The sequence below is a fragment of the Medicago sativa genome, chromosome 6 (genome assembly GCF_051527215.1).
Source record: "Medicago sativa cultivar Bolivia chromosome 6, Bolivia_mono, whole genome shotgun sequence".
NCBI lineage: Eukaryota > Viridiplantae > Streptophyta > Magnoliopsida > Fabales > Fabaceae > Medicago > Medicago sativa.
Window position 1 is genome coordinate 36,422,521 of NC_140754.1, and position 19,638 is coordinate 36,442,158.

General features: G+C 35.6%; 1 protein-coding gene across 1 annotated transcript; it reads left to right on the forward strand.

Annotated features, from left to right (window-relative positions):
- Nucleotides 1-8,545: 8,545 nt before the first annotated feature.
- Nucleotides 8,546-9,658, forward strand: LOC146914867 (uncharacterized). Its single transcript, XM_085721154.1, has one exon. It carries the CDS (start codon nucleotides 8,546-8,548, stop codon nucleotides 9,656-9,658), a length of 1,113 nt encoding a protein of 370 aa, XP_085577280.1.
- Nucleotides 9,659-19,638: the final 9,980 nt, after the last annotated feature.

Consider the following 19,638-nt stretch of genomic DNA (forward strand, 5'->3'; position numbering starts at 1 on the left):
ATCTTAATCGAATTATGGGTTTTAATTAGAATGATTGTTATATTATGATTAATCTTTGGAGAACTTGCTTCGTGCCACCCTTCTCAAGGCACAATTACCAAAAGAAATTCTATAGATAACCAGGAGTACCTTGTATGGTACCTAGGTTATGGTATAAGGCTAGGCTTTAACCCAAATAATAACTAATATTTAAAGTTGCTTAATTATCTTAATCGATTATGGTTTTTTAAGTATGATTGTTATATTATGATCCATCCTTTGAGAACTTGCTCCGTGCGGCCCTTGTCAACGCACAATAACACAATAATTTCTATAGATATCTCATAATCGATACCATAGTTTATTCACTATATTTTTATTTTTTTAGTTTTAGATTAAGTTTAATTTTATTTCTTTTTGTCTTATTCCAAAAATATACAAAAAAATTGATTTCATTTTAGGTACTCCATCCGTCTCTATATTATAGTCGTTTAAGATTTGTGCACGGTTATTAAGTAAATGATTAATTATATTGATTTTGCTGGTAAAATTATAGTATCATTTACTAAAACACTCTTATTAATTGTAGTTAGTGGAGTAGTTAAGTTGGATGAAATTCAATAAATAAAGGTATATTAATGAAAAAAATATAAGTGCTGCATTGGTATTCTTAAGTGACAATTATTTTGGATTGTCAAAAAAGTAACAATTATTTTGAGAAAAAGAAAAAATGGTAAAGAGACAATTATTGTGAGACGGAGGGAGGATTATGTATTCTTTTTAGTTGTATCTTTTTCTTATTTAGTTTTTAATTTTAAAAAGATTGTTCTTAAAAAGAAAGGTAATCTCCATCTTCTACCTTTATATATTGTGCAATTCAGTCCTTGAATTAATCCCTACCATAGAAATTGGCTTGCACACTACCCCTAGGAAGAACAAGATGATAACGAAGAGATTGGGACACCGGAAGAAATGGTTAAACCACTATTAGGAAAGAATAGTACGTCATCAAGAAGCCCTACTTGAGCAAACAAATGCATCTATATCCTATATATAAACCACCATGGTCAACGTAACTACGACATTATGAAAGTAGAAACTCACATTCATAAAGACCAAGGAAAATGCAAAGTAATTTTTAATTTTTTTTATTTGCTGAATCACGAGCAAAGGAAGACATCAGGAGGTAAAAATGGGAAAAGAAGTATTATGGTGTAGAATGCACCCACCTAGGAACGAAGGGAGCATGTAGAAACATTCAAGAAAACAACGGAATAAAAATTAAAAAAGAATCCAATACGAACAAAGGTAGAACCAAGAAAAATTAAATCTATAGTGTAATGTCAACCCAACAAGAGTTAAGAGAAAGAAAAGGGACAACAACAAAAGGAGTTCCTGAAACTCATGGCAAGAACAAAAATGACCAACCCTTATGTGAAAAAAATTAGAAGAAAGTCTTATCTACAATTTTTTTTTTTTGAGTAAACATCTATCGAAAAAGAAAGGCGTAAAAGAAATGGAGTTGGTGGTGATCGCAGAGAGTTGTAATTCGACCTTGAAGAAAAAATTACCTCAAAAGAAGGATCGTGGAAACTTCACCCTTCCTTGTTCAATCAACAAAATATTCATCGACACAACATCATGTGATCTGGGTGCAAGCATAAATTCGATGCCATTATCAATGTTAAATAAGCTAGATGAATTGACAGTGAAACCAACAAAAATGAAGTCGTATTGACAGATGGGACGTTGAAAACACCATATGACGTAGCAGATGATGTTATGGTAAAAATTGATTAACTTTATATTCCATGTTGACTTCGTCGTATTGGACAATAATGAACATCATATTAGAGGAAGAAGAAAAGGACACTGAAGTTACTTAGTTACTTAGTTACTTGAACTGCAAGTTACTATATTACGATGTAATTAGGCTATTGTATTCTCTATAAATACTTGATGTAATTCACTTTTCTAGTGATGAGAATGAGATCATTTTCCATTTCTTGCTTTCCATAACATGGTATCAAAGCCTTTTCTCTCACTTCCATGGAGAAAGTTACAAAGTTTGTTACGATTTCATTCTTCATCTTTTTCATTGATTCTTCATCATTTTTGCAGAAAGTTCTTGCGTTGTTCATTGATTCTTCGCAGATTTTCTTGTTTGATCTTGATTCTTCTTCGTTTTTCTTGCATCCTTTCTTGCATCAAGAATGTCCTTTTATCCTATGAATACCCTTTTTGGCAACTGCAAGGGCCCTTATCAAAGTGGAATCAGGTGAACTATTGTTGATAATTTGAGATAAGAAGATAAGTTATCAGATGTACGGAAAAGGGAAAACCATAACACAAGAAATCACGTTTTTGCAAGATCTCTAAATATCTTGACCTAAAAAGCAAGAAATAAAAAAGGTATGTGGTAAGTGTCAAGCTATATATGGACTTTAAAAGAGAGGTGGATGAGAGTCAATCCATCAAATATAGCAAAAAAAATAAAAATGCAAAGGGTGCGTGGACACACGCGTGAGGCTCAATAAGACGTGTGTTGCCCAGCCACGGGCTACGCAACAATCATATTTTTTCACAGTTGGACATGTGGCGCGCATAAATCTACGTGCGGCGTGCGTGTCCCTAACCTCTTTATAAGGGTTTTTGGCCCCTTTTTCTCACAACCCTAGTTTTCAAGTTCCTAACCCTTTTTCAGCCAAATTAATCCACAAATAATCCTCCCAACATCATGATTGTAAATTCTCATCATTTTAATCCAAGAACACCAATTTCAACATCATTAATTCTACTCTAATTTTGAAAACATGACCCAAACCTCAAATACTTCTTAGAAACCCTTTTTTACCCTTTTCCAAATTTTATTCTTTACCGTTAACAATAACCACGATTTCTAAACCTTATTCTATCTACCCAAACCTCACAATTTTTTAAATCACCACAAACATATTTAATTATCTTATCATAAAATTCTTAAAATACACTCTAACTAAAAACTTAATAACAAAAGGCGATAAGTAAAACTGTTGGGAAGCATTTAGATGCACATTAGTTATCTAGTTGATCCGAACCAGAATCATCGGTAAAAATCCCCCACAAGTAATACTTTGATTGAAATCCTGCAAAATGTGTAATTCAAAAATTTAGACCCGATCGAATAACAAGCAATAAAGTTTAAATGATGTAGTATATATGTAAATGTAGTGTAACTCACTCTTAGATTGGCTTGGGAGCATTGTAGAAGGAAATATTAATAGATCAACTTTTTCAACCTTAAGTCTTATGGCCAGTTTATTGGAAATAATTTGACCAACAAGCTTGTCAAATGACCTCTCATCCCTGTAAGTGAACATTAAGAATTAATACTAGTTTAAAAGAATCCATATTAATTTTAAAAGTATCTTATTTTCAAAATACATATCTATCATAACTGTCAGTGTAATTACACTTACAATTCCATTTAAAGGAAGCAATCCATTTTTCTATGTCATGCCATTATTTTTAAAATAATTTACAAAAGTTAATTCATGTGGCAAAATAGTGAACTTTTATTGGTTGTCAGTGAAAATCTGGTTTACACTAACGGTACATATCTTTTAAATCCATCAAAAATATTTTCAATGATGTCTAATGTCTCGATACAAATACTTGAAAATAGAACGCGAAACGAAAATAAAAGTAATGTTTCTATAATTATTAGTGGTGGAAACAAGAAAATAAGAACAAATGTTTATCAAATCAAGCATGTTCTCAAGTTTGTGCAAAATAGAGGTCAATGCTGTGATTATTTGTTCCACATCTCCTGAAACTCTCTGGCAAGACAGTTGATCTTTCAAGCAAGTCTGCATTAAGTACATCAGGTAGATGGCTTGTCTTCTCATGAACTTTAGGGCATGCTGAAGTTACCAAAAAATTCATTAGTTTTAAGAGACGGTAAAAGAAGTTACCAAAAAAAAAAATAATCACGTCCAGATTGAAGCAGCAGTAGGCTGTGAATCAACGACAGCATCACACTCCCTGCTGGTATCTTCTCCACCTTGTGCATCACACTCATCACTTGAATCTTCTTCACCTTGTTCTTTGAACCCGCACTATCAAGATAATAATCTATGTCGGCGTATCAAATCTGAAGGGGAACCAAAATTCACCTATCTTTGCTTGAGAGATGGATTTTCATTGTATTATTAGACAAATGAGTTGTTCGCGAACTGAAACCAAAAGATGGTAAAGTACATCTAAATCATGTTTTAGATACATACTACCCTTATTTATGTATTTATAAAACCAAAAGAAATTTAGAAGCATGTTCATAGGGCTACAAATTTATGAACTTGCTAAAATCACAGTTCTAAATAGCAACAGAAGTGCAGTAAAGTACAATGATAAAAAAAAATTTCGATCAAGTACATGCAATGCTAGAGAATAGATGGAAAGTACCAATGCAGTGCAAAACCTTTACATTTTCTGCAATACACCAACGTCTCTTCAAAGCCTTTATCGCCACACGTAAGACAAACACATGCCTGCAACAAGTAGGCAAAGTTTTACAGCAAGGATTCATAAGAAGAGCAGTATTATTTGAAACTTCCATTTGAAAATCAGAAAATGAGAAATACCTGAGGCAAATAAGTTTTCTTTGACTCAGTTGTGAGAACATCCATCTCCACTTCACCTTGAGAACTTTCATATGTAGTTTTGGTTTCAGCACTGACCTCCGATGCGGCATCAATCTCCAATGAGACGGATGATAGCACTAACAGTTCATAATATGCCAAAGCTTCCCTTTCTTGAGGTTCTATTTTTCTATGGGGTTCAAAACTTGACCCCGCTGCATCAGAACCTGCAGGGGCATGAAACTCGATCGAGAATATTCTGGAAGAGGACCTCTAGCACTGACCCCTAGTTTGACTTGCGTTTTCTTTCCCTTTTTTGTGATATAAGGAGTAAAACCTTCCTCATTGTCATGAGACGTGTGGAACCATTTCCTGCTGCCAAAGCTTTTTCTATTTTCTGAATATCATCAGTGAGTACCTTCTGTAACATAGGGCCCGGTGGTTAAGACACTGCATACGAGTCTGTACTTTCAATGAGGTGCTATCCTCATGAAGAACACTGTAATCTGCATCAACTTGACCAAGATATGGGAGGGTCTGTGCTTGCGGCGCTACCTCAATTTTTGTCTTATTTTTTTTTAGCAAAATTGTATTTATTAACTTGTTCCACATCCATGTCCTTCATGGTGTCATGTGCATCCACTTGTCCAAAAGAAATGAGATGCCTATGACCAAGATCCTTCCAAAATGTTTGGAGCTTCGAAGTGAGATCATTGGATATTAATGGTTTTCCCCATTTACTCATAACCAAACTTCAGTTTAAGTTATTTTTGTAAACCTCAACTCTACGATCATAAATTGTCTGAGTAAGTTTCAGACAAATGGAGTCTCCTTAATATATGGCCTAGGAATTTGTGTCATCAAAACATAACTTTGATTAACTAGGGCTTGCGCAAAGGAGCACCTTGTTCCTTGTTGTTGTTGTGTGGCTGATAGTGGATATTTGGCCATGGTAAGCCGAACAGAAACCAAATGCACACCAACACTACACCGTTTACTCCATCCCAAATGTTCCTTACAAACAGTGGCGTAGCCAGGACCCTAGAGTAGGGGGTGCGGAAAATTTTTTTCATAAGGAAAATTTAGGATAGCAGGACCATGCTCTAGTATAACGTAGAGAAGATTTTCAAGCTCAGAAAACATTTCCAGAAATATTTACTTCCATCTTCTTTCAAAAACATTGACAAGACTAAAAACCGAGAACTTCCCAATCCAAAGCATGTCTTGAAATAGACTAAAAACTCTTGAAATAGGTGAAAGCTTTCTAACTTCACTTAATAAAAACAATTATGCAAAATTACAATCTTAGTCCCTTAACTAATTTTAGGTAACAGTTTGGTCTTTTATCTTTTTTTAATTTCAATTTTGTCCTTTTGATCCATTTGCATATGAATTTTTAAGCTTCAAATTCATGGTTTTATTTTCTCATGGCATTTCAATCTTCAAAATTTATGGTCTTCATCTATATTTGCATAAGAATATTAGATTTGAAGCTTGAAAATCCGTATAAAAATGGACCAAAATGACAAAATGGAAATTAAAAAAAATAAAGAACCAAATTGTCATCTAAAATTAAGTTAAGTGACTAAAAATGTAATTTTGCCTAACAATTATTATATATACACACACTAAACTTAAATATTAAACATATATATTCTTATGATTATCCATTTTGATTACTTATAGTAAACAATTAAGAATTATTATATGGTTTATATTTTAGTTATGCGATTACACTTCAGTATTTGCAGTTTAGGATAATGGCTAGGCCTGTTTAATTAATTCAAACTAGGGGTGTACAAATCCAAACCGATCCAAAATAAAACCGCAAATCGATCCAAAAAAACCGAAAACCGCAAAAAACCGAATATTTTTGGATGTGTTTGGATGTTGTTTTGGAAAAACCACTATGATCGGATCGGATTTCAGATTGCTTTTTCAAAACCGAACCGAACCAAACGAACTGCAAAAGTAAATTTTTATACTTATTTATTATTTTATTAGTATTATATAATGCATTAATATATTTATTATTGGTATTTAATCTTATATATTGCATTAATTTAATCTATATTATTACTACTTCTTCTATTTCAAATATAATCAATCATTTTCATTGTGTAATGTTAACTTTTTTTAATAAATTTATGTCATATTTTGTATCAAACCTATTATTTTACGATGTATGAGTAATATTAATATTAATAAAAAAATTACATGTTGCACTTTTGATATCCAAAAACCGATCCAAATTAAACCGCATATATTTGGATCGGATCGGTTCGGATTTTTTTAACATAATCATCCAAACCGAACCGAACCGCATGTGATTTTTATTTTGGATCGTTTGATTTTTTACCTCAAAACCGATTCAGACCGAACCGCGAACACCCCTAATTCAAACCCATAATAAGGGTTCTACCCTTAGATTTGTCTTTTGTAAACAAAACCATATATAAAAGGTAAAAGACAAAAATCAATATAAAAGCGAAGGCAGAAAAGTCAAAACGTACAATAATCATTATGTACGAAACTTGATTTGAGAGCTACTGGCTGGTTAATCTCTTGTATTGGAACTCCAAAGACTGAAAGAAGCAAGGCAGATGAGTAGCACTTTGGTGCCATAGCTTTGGTGTCATTGGTGCCATAGCTTGCATCTCCACCACACACACACATCACACACACATCCCCACACACATCCACACACATCAATGGCCAGAATTTCCCCAATGGCACCAAAACTATGTCATGGAAGTATTTCCCCAGTGCAAGAGAGTATTCAGTTGAGGAGGTGCAAAGTCAAAATGTCAGGAGGTTCAGAGTGTAAAAAGATCATACTCCCTCCATCCCATATTATTTGACCTATTTAGAATATTTGCACTATTCATGTAACATGCTTTGACTCTATTTTTCTACTAATATATAAAAACAAAATATAGCATATAAGATGTTAGATTCGTCTCGATTAATATTTTCAAAATATCAAATTTTCGTAATTTTTTCTACTAGATTATTTAAGAAATTTAAGTTTAAAATTGTGCATTGGCATACGTGACAGAGTCAACCAGGTCAAGTAATATGGGACGGAGGGAGTATATACATGAGTAACTTTAGAAAGGCAGGGGGTTCATGTGCATCCCTTCAAGCATGATTGGCTCCGCCACTGCATACAAATATGGGTTAAATATGTTTTTGGTCCCTATAAAATTGCGACCTTCTAAGTTTAGTCCTTACTTAATTTTAATAGCTTTTTTAATCCCTACAAAAAAAATTTACTTATAATTTTAGTCCCTGCTAAAATAAATTTTGTTTAATTATCCTTAAAATCTTAAATTTTTTAACGATTCTTTTTATACAAGTTTAGAACACTATGACATGTTCATTTACTAAAATCTATAATTTTTTAACATGAAATAAATTAAATATGAATTTTTTAAAACGACAAAAGTTTAAGATATAAGTAACAAAAATATGGACGTAGAAATCAAATTTTTGCGATATTTTTTTGGAGGACCTTTTAGTAACGTTCTTAACACGCCTGTAAAAAATTGTTGAAAAACTTAAGAGTTTAAGCATAAATTAAACAAATTTGGATTGAGTAAGGACGAATATTGAGTGCAGAAATTTTTTGTAGGGATTAAAAATGCTATTAAAATTAAGTAAGGAGTAAACTTACAAGGTCGCAATTTTGTAGGGACCAAAAACATAATTAACCCTACAAATATTTACCATCTATAGCTTTCCGAAACTATCGAGTATATTTACCATCTACAAGTTTTTAGAATAACTATTACATCATGTATACTTGAGAATTTAATATTTGGGTGTATTTAACCAATATATTTGTTTCACATATTTTAAAGAGCATAAAGAAGAATAGAATAGAGTACTATCAAATAAAATAAGAGTTATTTTAGAGAATTGAGCTCTGCTAGGGTTTTCTAAAAATGGCTTTCATGTTCAAAACAGTCGTACAACCACCAACGGCAACAATCATACCACCGGAACCTCCGGATGGAAAAGTAGTCGGTGACAACAATGCTAACGGAAAAGCTGCTAAAGAAATTGTTTCTTTTCGAGACAAAGTTTTGGGCAACCAAAGCATAATGGAAAGAGAAAAAGTTGATCTCTTAGCAACAAACAAAGCTAAGGTTGAGCTTGTTCAAGGGAATAGGCTTCTGCCTATGCTTCATGTGGAAAATTCAGTGATTGATGAACTTAGTGTGCCATGGAAGGATGCTCTTGTGGTTAAATTGTTGGGCAAATCCTTGGGTTACAACGTCATGAAGGCTAAACTTGAGAATGTGTGGAAACTTACAGGAGGGTTTGAATTAATGGATGTTGGCAATTCTTATTATATGGTCAAATTTGATGGGTTAGAAGACAAGAACAAGGTGATTAACGGAGGTCCTTGGATGATATATGATCATATTTTAGCCGTGAGCCAATGGTCTTCAAAGTTCAATGCTACAACTGCAACCATTGACAAAACAATGGTATGGATCCGAATTCCAAGTTTAAATCTAGTTTATTATGATGAGAGCCTTCTTTGGGCATTGGCCTCTATGGTTGGCAATCCAGTCAAAGTTGATTTGCATACATTGAAAGTGGCTAGGGGAAGATTTGCTAGAATGTGTGTTGAAATTGATCTCACGAAACCGGTGGTCGGTCGAGTCGGAATTAACGGTGATTGGTATCGGGTGCAATATGAAGGTCTTCATATCATATGTACTCATTGTGGATGCTATGGACATGTTCTTAAGGATTGTGGATTGAAAATCAAGAGTGTAATGGCAGAGAAAACAGAAAACTCCGGCGAAGGTAGCAGCGGCGGCGGTGCTACTGTTACAGGCGAAAAACCAGTGAAGAATCAAACCGTGAATCATGGTGTGAGTAATGAGGAGATCTCTACAAATCCGGTTCAGCCCGTTACGGAAATTCCTCATGATTTCTTGCATGGGGACTGGATTAAAGTGGAGAGAAGAAAAAGGAATAATAAAATTAATGCGCGCGGATTCAGTGGAACGTTCATAATCAACATTCCAATAATGCTATTTTAAATATGGTAGAAAAATTAAATAGGCAATATCCTGTTCAAAAGAAAAACGGGAATGTAACAGGCTCCTTTCATGCCATGAGTAAAAATCACTTAAAGAAAAAAAGGCCTAGAAATGGAGAAATTCAAGTTGGACCTATTAGTAAAACGGTGCCTTTAAAATTTCAAGTGGGACCTAGCCAAAATTCTCATGGGGTGAATAAAGGAGGTTACACGGCAACTAAAGGCAAGATGGGATCATGTTTGTCACATGTGGAGCGGCCTAATAGTAAGCAAGATGGAGGTCAACATGATCCTGGACCTCATAATTTGGACACGCATGAAGTTCAAGATCAAGTGCAGCTCGACAATGCTTCTTTGCAGCACAACCAAACTGGGGCAAAGCCTAATGACATGGAATCCAAGGATAAGATTAACGTTGAGTTGCCTGCAGCACTAAATGGAAAGACAAGCAAGCACGTGCATCAAGATATTGGCGAGAATATCATGGGTTTGACCCATGACACCAATATGATATTAAACTGATGTATCCTTTTTTAGGGATTTATTTAGTGGTTATTTCTTATATTTTTTTTAATGATTATTATTAACTGGAATTGTAGAGGTTCTCAAGGAATAAACTTTCGGCGAGCACTTAATAATTTTTGCAGGAGAAACAAAGTTGACATTGTGGCCTTACAAGAGCCACGATGTAGTGGGAGCATCGCTAGAAAAACTATCAAAAAGCTAGGGTTTAAGCATTTTGTTATGGCCGAAGCTAGGGGTTTTTCTGGAGGAATATGGATAATGTGGAATAGGCCAGATATTAAGATTCAATTAATCCAAAATGATTTTCATTTTCTTCATGTGCAGGTAAGCGAGAAAAACATGGAGCCCTGGCTCCTTACTGTGGTTTATGCTAGCCCTCGAGAAAATGAGAGACAGGAAACTTGGCAGCGTCTGCGTCACCTGGCTATTTCTATCACCAGTCCATGGCTTATGATGGGAGATTTCAATGAAATTGCTTATCCAGATGAGAAGAAAGGAGGAGCTCCAGTGGATGTTAGAAGGTGCCAAAATTTTAATAGTTGGATCAATGATTGCAACCTCCTTGAAGTTACCACTACAGGAACTCGGTTTACTTGGAGAGGTCCAAAGTGGAACGGGATGAGTAGAGTTTTCAAGAAGCTTGATCGTGTTCTTTGTAATGTTGATTGGAGACTTAAGTATCATGAAGGTTTTGCGAAGGTACTCCCTAGGGTTCAATCTGATCATCATCCTATTATTGTGTTGCTTGAGGGACAGTCTACTTCCAATAGAAATCGCCCCTTCCACTTTGAAGCAGCTTGGACCTCACATGTTGAGTTCAATGACTTTTTGCATTCCAAATGGGAAAAAGACAGAGATATTGTGCAAAGCCTCCACAACTTTACTACTCATCTTAAGAAATGGAATAAAGAGACCTTTGGAGATATTTTTAAAAGAAAGGAGGAGATCATGGGAAGACTTAATGGGATTCAGAATAGCTCTAACTACGGTCATAGCACTTTTCTTGAGAAATTGGAAAAAGAGTTACATGATCAGCTTGATGTCACCTTATATCAGGAAGAGTGCCTCTGGTTTCAAAAATCTAGGAGTCAGTGGATTATGGATGGTGATCGGAATACAAAGTATTATCACTCAAAAACTATTGTTAGAAGGAGGCATAATAAGGTTATTTCTCTTCGCAATGATGATAGAGCATGGGTTGATGATCCCGAGAGCCTTAGAGATTTGTGTCGTAATTTCTACATCAACCTATTTAAAGAAGATGAAGATGTTCGTGAGCCTATTATCTCTTGGAATACTTATCCATCAAACTTGGAGACTCATCAAAATACTTTAGGCGCTAATATTCAATTTACTGAATGCAAGAAAGCTCTTTTTGATATGGGGCCTCTAAAATCTCCTGGAGAGGATGGGTACCCTGCTTTGTTTTTTCAAAAATGTTGGGCCACTGTGTCAGACTCTCTTTTTCGGTATGTTAAACAGGTTTGGGTTAACCCTTCCCTCATCTCTTCGATTAATAATACTCTGCTTGTGTTAATTCCTAAAGTTGATAGGCCTGAATTTGTGTCTCAATTTCGCCCTATAGCTTTGTGTAATGTCATTTATAAAATTATCACTAAGGTAATTGTTAATAGAGTTAAGCCTATGTTGGATGGGATCATATCTCCTTATCAATCCAGCTTCATTCCGGTGCGCACTATTCATCATAACATTATTGTGGCTCAAGAAATGGTGCATTCTATGTCTAGGATGAAAGGTAAAAAGATGTTTATGTCCATTAAGATAGATCTTGAGAAGGCTTATGACCGTCTTAATTGGAATTTTGTGAAAAATTGTCTGAATGATTGTAAGTTTCCTCCTAATCTTATTAACATCATACACCATTGTATTACTTCTCCTTCTTTCAAAATTTTATGGAATGGCGATAAAACAGATACTTTTACTCCTACAAGAGGTATTAGACAAGGAGATCCGTTGTCTCCATATCTTTTTGTCATTTGTATAGATCGGTTATCTCATATTATTGCTGACCAAGTGGAAGCGCATTATTGGAAACCCATGCACGCAGGTAAGTCTGGCCCTCAAATATCTCATCTTCTTTTTGCTGATGATCTCCTTTTGTTTGCAGAGGCATCTATTGAACAAGCTCATTGTATTATGCATTGCCTTGACCTTTTCTGCCAAGCTTCTGGGCAAAAGATCAATAGTCAAAAAACAGAGATCTATTTCTCGAAGAATGTCGACCAACAACTCAGGGAGGACATTTTACACCACACAGGTTATAAACAGGTCAATAATATGGGCAGGTATCTTGGGGCGAACATTGACCCAGGCAGAGCTACCCGGGGAAAATTTAGTAATATCATCGACAAGATTCAAAATAGGTTGAGTGGCTGGAAACAACAATGTTTGAGCTTTGCTGGAAGACTTACTTTATCTAAATCAGTTTTGAGTTCCATACCCTATTATCATATGCAATATGCTAAGCTCCCTAAGACTATTTGCGATGAGATGGAAAAAATTCAAAGGAGATTTTTGTGGGGGGATACAGACCATTCCCGCAAACCTCATCTTGTGGGATGGGACGTGTGTTGCCTTCCTAAATTTGATGGAGGCCTTGGCATCAAGAGACCTCATCATATGAATGAAGCTTTTCTTATGAAAATACTTTGGAATCTGATTACTAATCCGAATGACCTTTGGTGTAAGGTGCTCTATAGTAAGTATGGCAGGAACAATGATCTTAGGGTATCTATAAAATCTCAACCCTATGATTCTTCTTTGTGGAAATCGTTAACAAGCATTTGGGACCAATTTCAGCAGCAGGTTGTGTGGCAGTTGGGGGATGGGAATAATATCAATTTCTGGTTGGATAAATGGGCTCCTAATGGAACTTCTCTTATCTCTATCACTAATCAATCTTATATAGACACGACTCTCTCTGTGAGGGATGTGGTAACCCCCTCAGGAGAATGGGATTATAATTTCCTTATTTCTAATCTACCTTCTACCTCTGTCTTTCAGGTTCTTGCCATCCCTGCACCAAAAGACACAGACGGAAGAGACAACATTGGTTGGGGAGGAACAAACACTAGGGACTTCACAGTTCAAAGTGCCTACATTGCTCAGAGTAGTACAGTTCAACCAATAGAGGGTGATTGGAAGGCCTTGTGGAGATGGAAAGGCCCTCACAGAATCCAAACTTTTATGTGGATGGCAGCCCATGAGCGTTTGCTCACTAACTTTCGGAGAAGCAAATGGGGTGTAGGAGTGTCTCCTGTATGCCCTGGGTGTCAGAGGGATAATGAAACTATTCTTCATGTTTTGCGGGATTGCCCCATTGCAACCCAGACATGGAATATGTTAGTACCTTCAAATCAAATCACTAACTTTTTTTCTTTTAATTGCAGGGACTGGATCTTCAAGAATATTAATCATAAGCTGTTTGGCGCTCAAAGTAAGAAGTGGACATCAATTTTTATGGTCACGTGTTGGTACATGTGGATGTGGAGGAACAAAGCTATTTTTGAAGATGATTTTCAGCGTCCGACAAATCCTACCTTCACTATTCTCAAGATGGTGGAAGATATAGACAACTACACCAACCATCATTTGAACCTTCGATATTACGACACCATTTTCACTGGTTGGACAAGGCCTGAAGAGGGGTGGATTAAACTTAACTGTGACGGATCCTACAAAGATACTTTGGGTCTAGCCGGTTGTGGTTGTCTCTTAAGGAATTCAGATGGTAGATGGCTTAAAGGGTACTGTCGCAAAATAGGCACTTGTGATGCTCTCACTGCTGAAATGTGGGGAATGTTCTTGGGAATGCAGCTTGCTTGGAGACAAGGATTTCATCGCCTTCAAGTAGAAAGTGATTCTAAAACTTTGGTTGACATGATCAAAGGGAACGTCAAAATTAATGTCAAAGCACCCACCTTGGTGTGCCGTATTCAAGAGCTTTTAAAGTTAAACTGGCAGGTGCAATTCAACCATACCTGGCGGGAAGGAAATAGAAGTGCTGATTGGCTTGCTAATTTTAGCTTCTCTTTAAATTCTTTTGACATTCATGTCATGGAGACTCTTCCTAGTGAGGTTTCGAGTCTCCTTTTTGATGATATTTCTGGGGCTTGTATGCCTAAGAATATTCATGTAACTTTGTAGTTTTTTTTTTCGCTTGGGGCTTTTAGCCCTCTTTTTCCACCAAAAAAAAAAAAAGAGCATAAAGAAAGTACAAAGCATAGAAGCGCTAATAACAAAAAATAAAAAAACCATACCATTCACAAGGAAACAACAACATAGTTCATGGAGATAGAGGCCAATATATTAAACTCAAGCTCTTCAATCCCTCATTCATGATACAACATGCCATCATCACTTTCATCATCATAGTAATCATACTCGTCCATATCGCTATCATCATATTCTAAGTAAAAAGAATCCATATATGAGCGATCATCCACATCTCATAATAGCCAATAACATGAGGCCCCGAAACCATAAGTTTTGAAAATGTTATCAAGTTTAACACACCAGCAACCTTTCAAATCCAAATTTTCAAGCTTAGGACATTATGAAAGGATTTCAAGAACACCTTCAAAGTAGAGGCAATTTGAGACGTTTGAACTTTGAGATAGTAGAGGCAATTGTGAATGCTTTAACTTCCAAGTGTTTAGTTCTTTCCAATTGTCTCCATAGCATTGGTGTCAAGTATCTGTTGAAAATTTGCCATAATAATATTATATGATTTAGTAACTTTTGAGTCAAACATAAACACATGTATAATCTTAGTTGAATAATCTTTATCATCAGCAGTGTAATTTCATAATTGGAGAACATTAATTTTCAATAACATTGAATAAACCATAGAGGTTTCCAATTGTTCAAACTTAAGAAAAATAAGGCACAAGTTCTGTATACAATCGAGATAGCTACAAATTGCAGTCATATTACAACCCAAACATAAAGTCTTGAAAGTTAGTTTATCAAATGGATCTAAAAGACAAAATCGAAATACATACTATCTAGTCTAAATCAGGTCAACAAAATTATAAACTTAAAAAATATAGATAGTACTCATAAATCAGTCGAGAATTACACCTTTTAAATTTCCCCTAATTTCTAAATGACTTTAAAAAATGATTAAAATAATAAATAATATCAAATAGATAAATTATATAAAATATTACTCATCAAACTAAAATTTAATAACTCAAAATAAAATACATTAGATTTAGGAGAAAATAAATTAATTTAATTATTATTTGAAATTATAAGACTATCATGTTTCCTTCAGTCTTACCTTTTCCTCATATTTAATCAAAGAAATCACACTCGTCGAAGATTTGTTATAGATGCAGATCAAAGTAGATAACATGTAGAAGTTCAAGACAAAATCGTTGACTTGAGTCGTGTCAAGCATGAAAGGGTAGTCCATGGATCTGGTTTTGTTGTCTCACCGTGGATCTAGTAGATGAAAAAACTCAAGATTAAAAGAAAGAAAAGAAACCAACAACAGTATATGAAAAAAAAATAAGATAAAAGTTTTTGTATTGAACACAAACACACACGCATAATTGATTTGACAAGAATGAAATCACAAAGGATGTATCTCCCCTTACATATCATAACAACTTCAATCGTACACGTAGACACTTGTGAATATGTCTTATATATAGACGAGTGATGGAAAGATATTAAAAAGCTAAATGAAAAATAAGTTGGACAAAGAGAGGGACACAGAGAGGATGAATGCAAGCGGCGCCTCCTGCTCTTATTGTAATAGTGAACCTAAGGATGGATTCTTAAAGAGCAACATAAGAAATTGTTGATATAATTAGGTTAAGTTTCATTTATGGGCTTCATGAGACCAAGAAGTATAATGGATATATGGGCAACTTCATTATATCTTGTTTCTACAAGGCCCACCTTTTTCCTTGTTATATTAGCTGATGAGTTGGTCTCTTTTTCATTAGAAATTTTACCTTATACCCCAACATCCATACTTTCACCCCAACAAATCACTGATAATTCCAAAATTACCCTTTTTTGTTATTTAACTTTTATACCTTTATTTTTCACCCTCACTTACAAAAAAATTGTTGTTGACACATTAGAGAAGGCTGGGACACACATGTAAAATACGTTTTTGCCCCCTCGGCAGTTAACTGCCGAGGAATTAAAAATCCGGCTGCAGTTAACTGCCGAGGAATTCCTCGGTAGTTAACTGCCGAAGTTTTCTGAACATAAACAGATCGAAACAGAAGCAGTTCCAGTTGCATTCTTTTGCTTCAAACACATCCAAATTCACTCCAAAGCACATTTTCACGAATTGAAAGTCAATCATCACCACATTATCACAAGTAAGTACCCTTAAACATTGCAATGTTAATGTTAGTTTGTTTAGGTTTATTTTTAAAAAAAATTAGAGTAGTTTGCATGTGGTTAGGGTTGATTTTAAAATTGACAATTTAATGATTGCATGTGTAGTTTTTGAATTGATAAACGAATGTAGTTGTTGCCTATGCTGTTTAAATGACAATGTGGCTTTGAATGGTGGCAAATGAACACAATTTGAATATGTTTTAGTGTTTGATAAAATGCCTCAATGACAATTTGAATATTTTTAATGTTATGAGAATTATATTGAATGATGTTTAGGTTATGATGGAAATGTTGCACACAAATTATATTGAAATGATGATTATATTGGATGGTTTTAGGTTTAGTTATGTTTATGTTTATGGAAATGTGAATGATGTTGAAATGATGATAATAATGATTATATTGAAATGATGGTTATATTGAATGGTTTTAGGTTTAGTTAGGTTTATATGAATGATATTAGGTTATGGAAATGAATGATATTAAGTGTATATTGATTTTTTAGTGTATGAATGATTTTAGGTTATGGATGATGGACATAATGATGATTGTAATGATGATTTTAGTTTAGGTTATGAATGATGAACATAATGATGATTGTATGACTGATTTTATGATGTGTAGATATGGCCGATCAGGAGCCCATTGATCCATCTAAGATGATTGGTGGTAGGCGTGCGATGACTCAAAGCCACCGGAGGGAGAGGCAAAGGGGGCACATCCCAAAGAGGGGAAGAGGTCGGAGGGCGGATAGTTCAGGGACTTCTCAGGCATCTGAGGCTTCTCAGGCGCATCCTGAACAGTCGCAGGTGGTTGACCCGACCCAGGAGGTGGAGTACCTGAACTATCAGGATCACCATGATGTGACTAATGGTGGGTACGACGAGCAGCATATGCCAGAGCAGCCGCATATGCCAGGGGAGCCAGACGAGGATGACATTGCTATGGCGGCTGCCCCGGAGGTGTTGCCTACGGACGCTCCCTTTCCTGGAGGACCGCAAGACATATCTTTGCTTCACTCTTATGCCAATCATGTGGCATTGCCGCTTTGGTATAATAAGGATGACGTAAGTATTGTTTTTTTAAATGTTCTTTCTTTATGTTTAATTATGTGTGTGTTTGTTTAGTTATTTTCTTTATTTTTTCTTTCTTGATTTAATATGTTTTCTTAAAATGTTTTCTTTATATGTTTTCTCCATTTTATATGTTTAATATGTTTAATTATGTGTGTGTTTGTTTAATTATTTTCTTTATTTTTTCTTTCTTGATTTAATATGTTTTCTTAATATGTTTTCTTTATATGTTTTCTTAATATGTTTTCTCCATTTTATATGTTTAATATGTTTAATTATGTGTGTGTTTGTTTAATTATTATTAATATGTTTTATTAATATGTTTTTTTTATATGTTTTTTTACTATGTTTTTTTTAATTATTATATCAACTTTTATTAATATGTGATTTTCATTATATGTTTTCTTTATTTTTATTTTAGCATTTATTAAGTTTTAAATGTTTACATTGTTTAAACTATGTTTATTTTTCTATTTTTTCAGTGCCGCAAGAAGCGTGTTGTAAAGCCAATTAATCATGGCCCCAAGATTTTGAGTCTCGGACGTCCAAACCCCAATCAGAGATGGTTTTGGGATCCGCTTAGGGCGAGTGGCTTACATGACTTGGTCTACTTGGGCTACGCCACTGTGCCTCACGCTTTGCTGATGACTCTATGCGAGAGGTGGCATCCCGAGACCAGCACTTTTCACATGCCTATGGGGGAGATGACCGTGACTTTGGATGATGTCGCATGTCTTATGCATGTCCCGATTGAAGGGCGGATGTTGGGCCACCGAAAGAAGATGCTGAGACATGAGGGAGAGGCACTACTGATGACTGACTTGGGCGCGTCGAGGAAGGAGGCAGAGAAAATCTGCAATACAGAGTATGGTGGATACATTAGTTATCCAAAGCTGAGGGAGTTTTATACGACGCATCTTGGTAGAGCCAACCTTTTGGCGGATACACAGGATCCAGAGGAGCTGGAGGAGTTGGAGAGGGTTAGGACTTATTGTGTGAAGTGCTACCTTCTATACTTGGTTGGATGTCTGTTGTTTGGGGATAGAAGCAACAAGCGCATCCAGTTGATTTATTTGACGACTATGGCGGACGGCTACGCGGGGATGCGTGCTTATTCGTGGGGAGGGATGGCACTTGGATACCTTTATGATGAGTTAGCTCATGCCTGCTTGCCCGGAGACAGACAGCTTGGGGGAAGCGTGACACTGCTCACTGTAAGAAAAATTAAATTTAAATTTTATTTTGTTTGTTAACTATTATTATTTTGTTATATTTTGTTATATTTATTTTGTTATATTTTGTTATATTTATTTTGTTTCTTAACTATTATTACTATTATTATTTTGTTAAATTGAAATTTTATTTTTTTAGTTAACTTTAATTTATTTATAACTGTGATTTGTATGGTTTGTGCAGGCATGGTTTTTGTCGCACTTCCCTAAGTTTTACACTGTTGATCCAAACTCGGACTACATTGAAAATTTACCCGTTGCGGCGAGGTGGACTCTTCAGAAGGGTCATGGAGAGGGGGCCACGTATCGGATGGCACTTGATCGGATTACTTTTGATGACGTATGTTGGAGGTCATACGAAGGGCACAGGGAGTACCAGCCTTTCGAGGAGGTATTCTGGTATTCTGGCTGGATCATGTGCGGCGATATTAGGGTGTACCGTCACCTCCCGGAGAGGGTATTGAGGCAGTACGGATACGTCCAGTCGGTCCCTAGACCTCCGACGGATGTTGCAGAGCTGACACCGGCTGAGATTGTGCAGGCCTTCATCGACTTCCGCCCTCGCACGCTTAAGGCGGCTGATTGGGGTGAGCAGGCAGGAGAGCAACCATGGCGTATGGCAGAGGGCTATGTATGATGGTACACGGTAGTGTCTCACCCTCAGATTTTGCCACTTCTCCCGGGAGATGTTCCGAGGCCTCCAAACGAGGAGCAGATCGTTGCAGAGCAGTGGGAGCGGTACGAGGCGAGAAGCTCCCCTGACA

Coding starts and splice junctions, on each gene's coding strand:
- LOC146914867 (XM_085721154.1), top strand. CDS start 8,546: ATGGCTTTCATGTTCAAAACAGTCGTACAACCACCAACGGCAACAATC.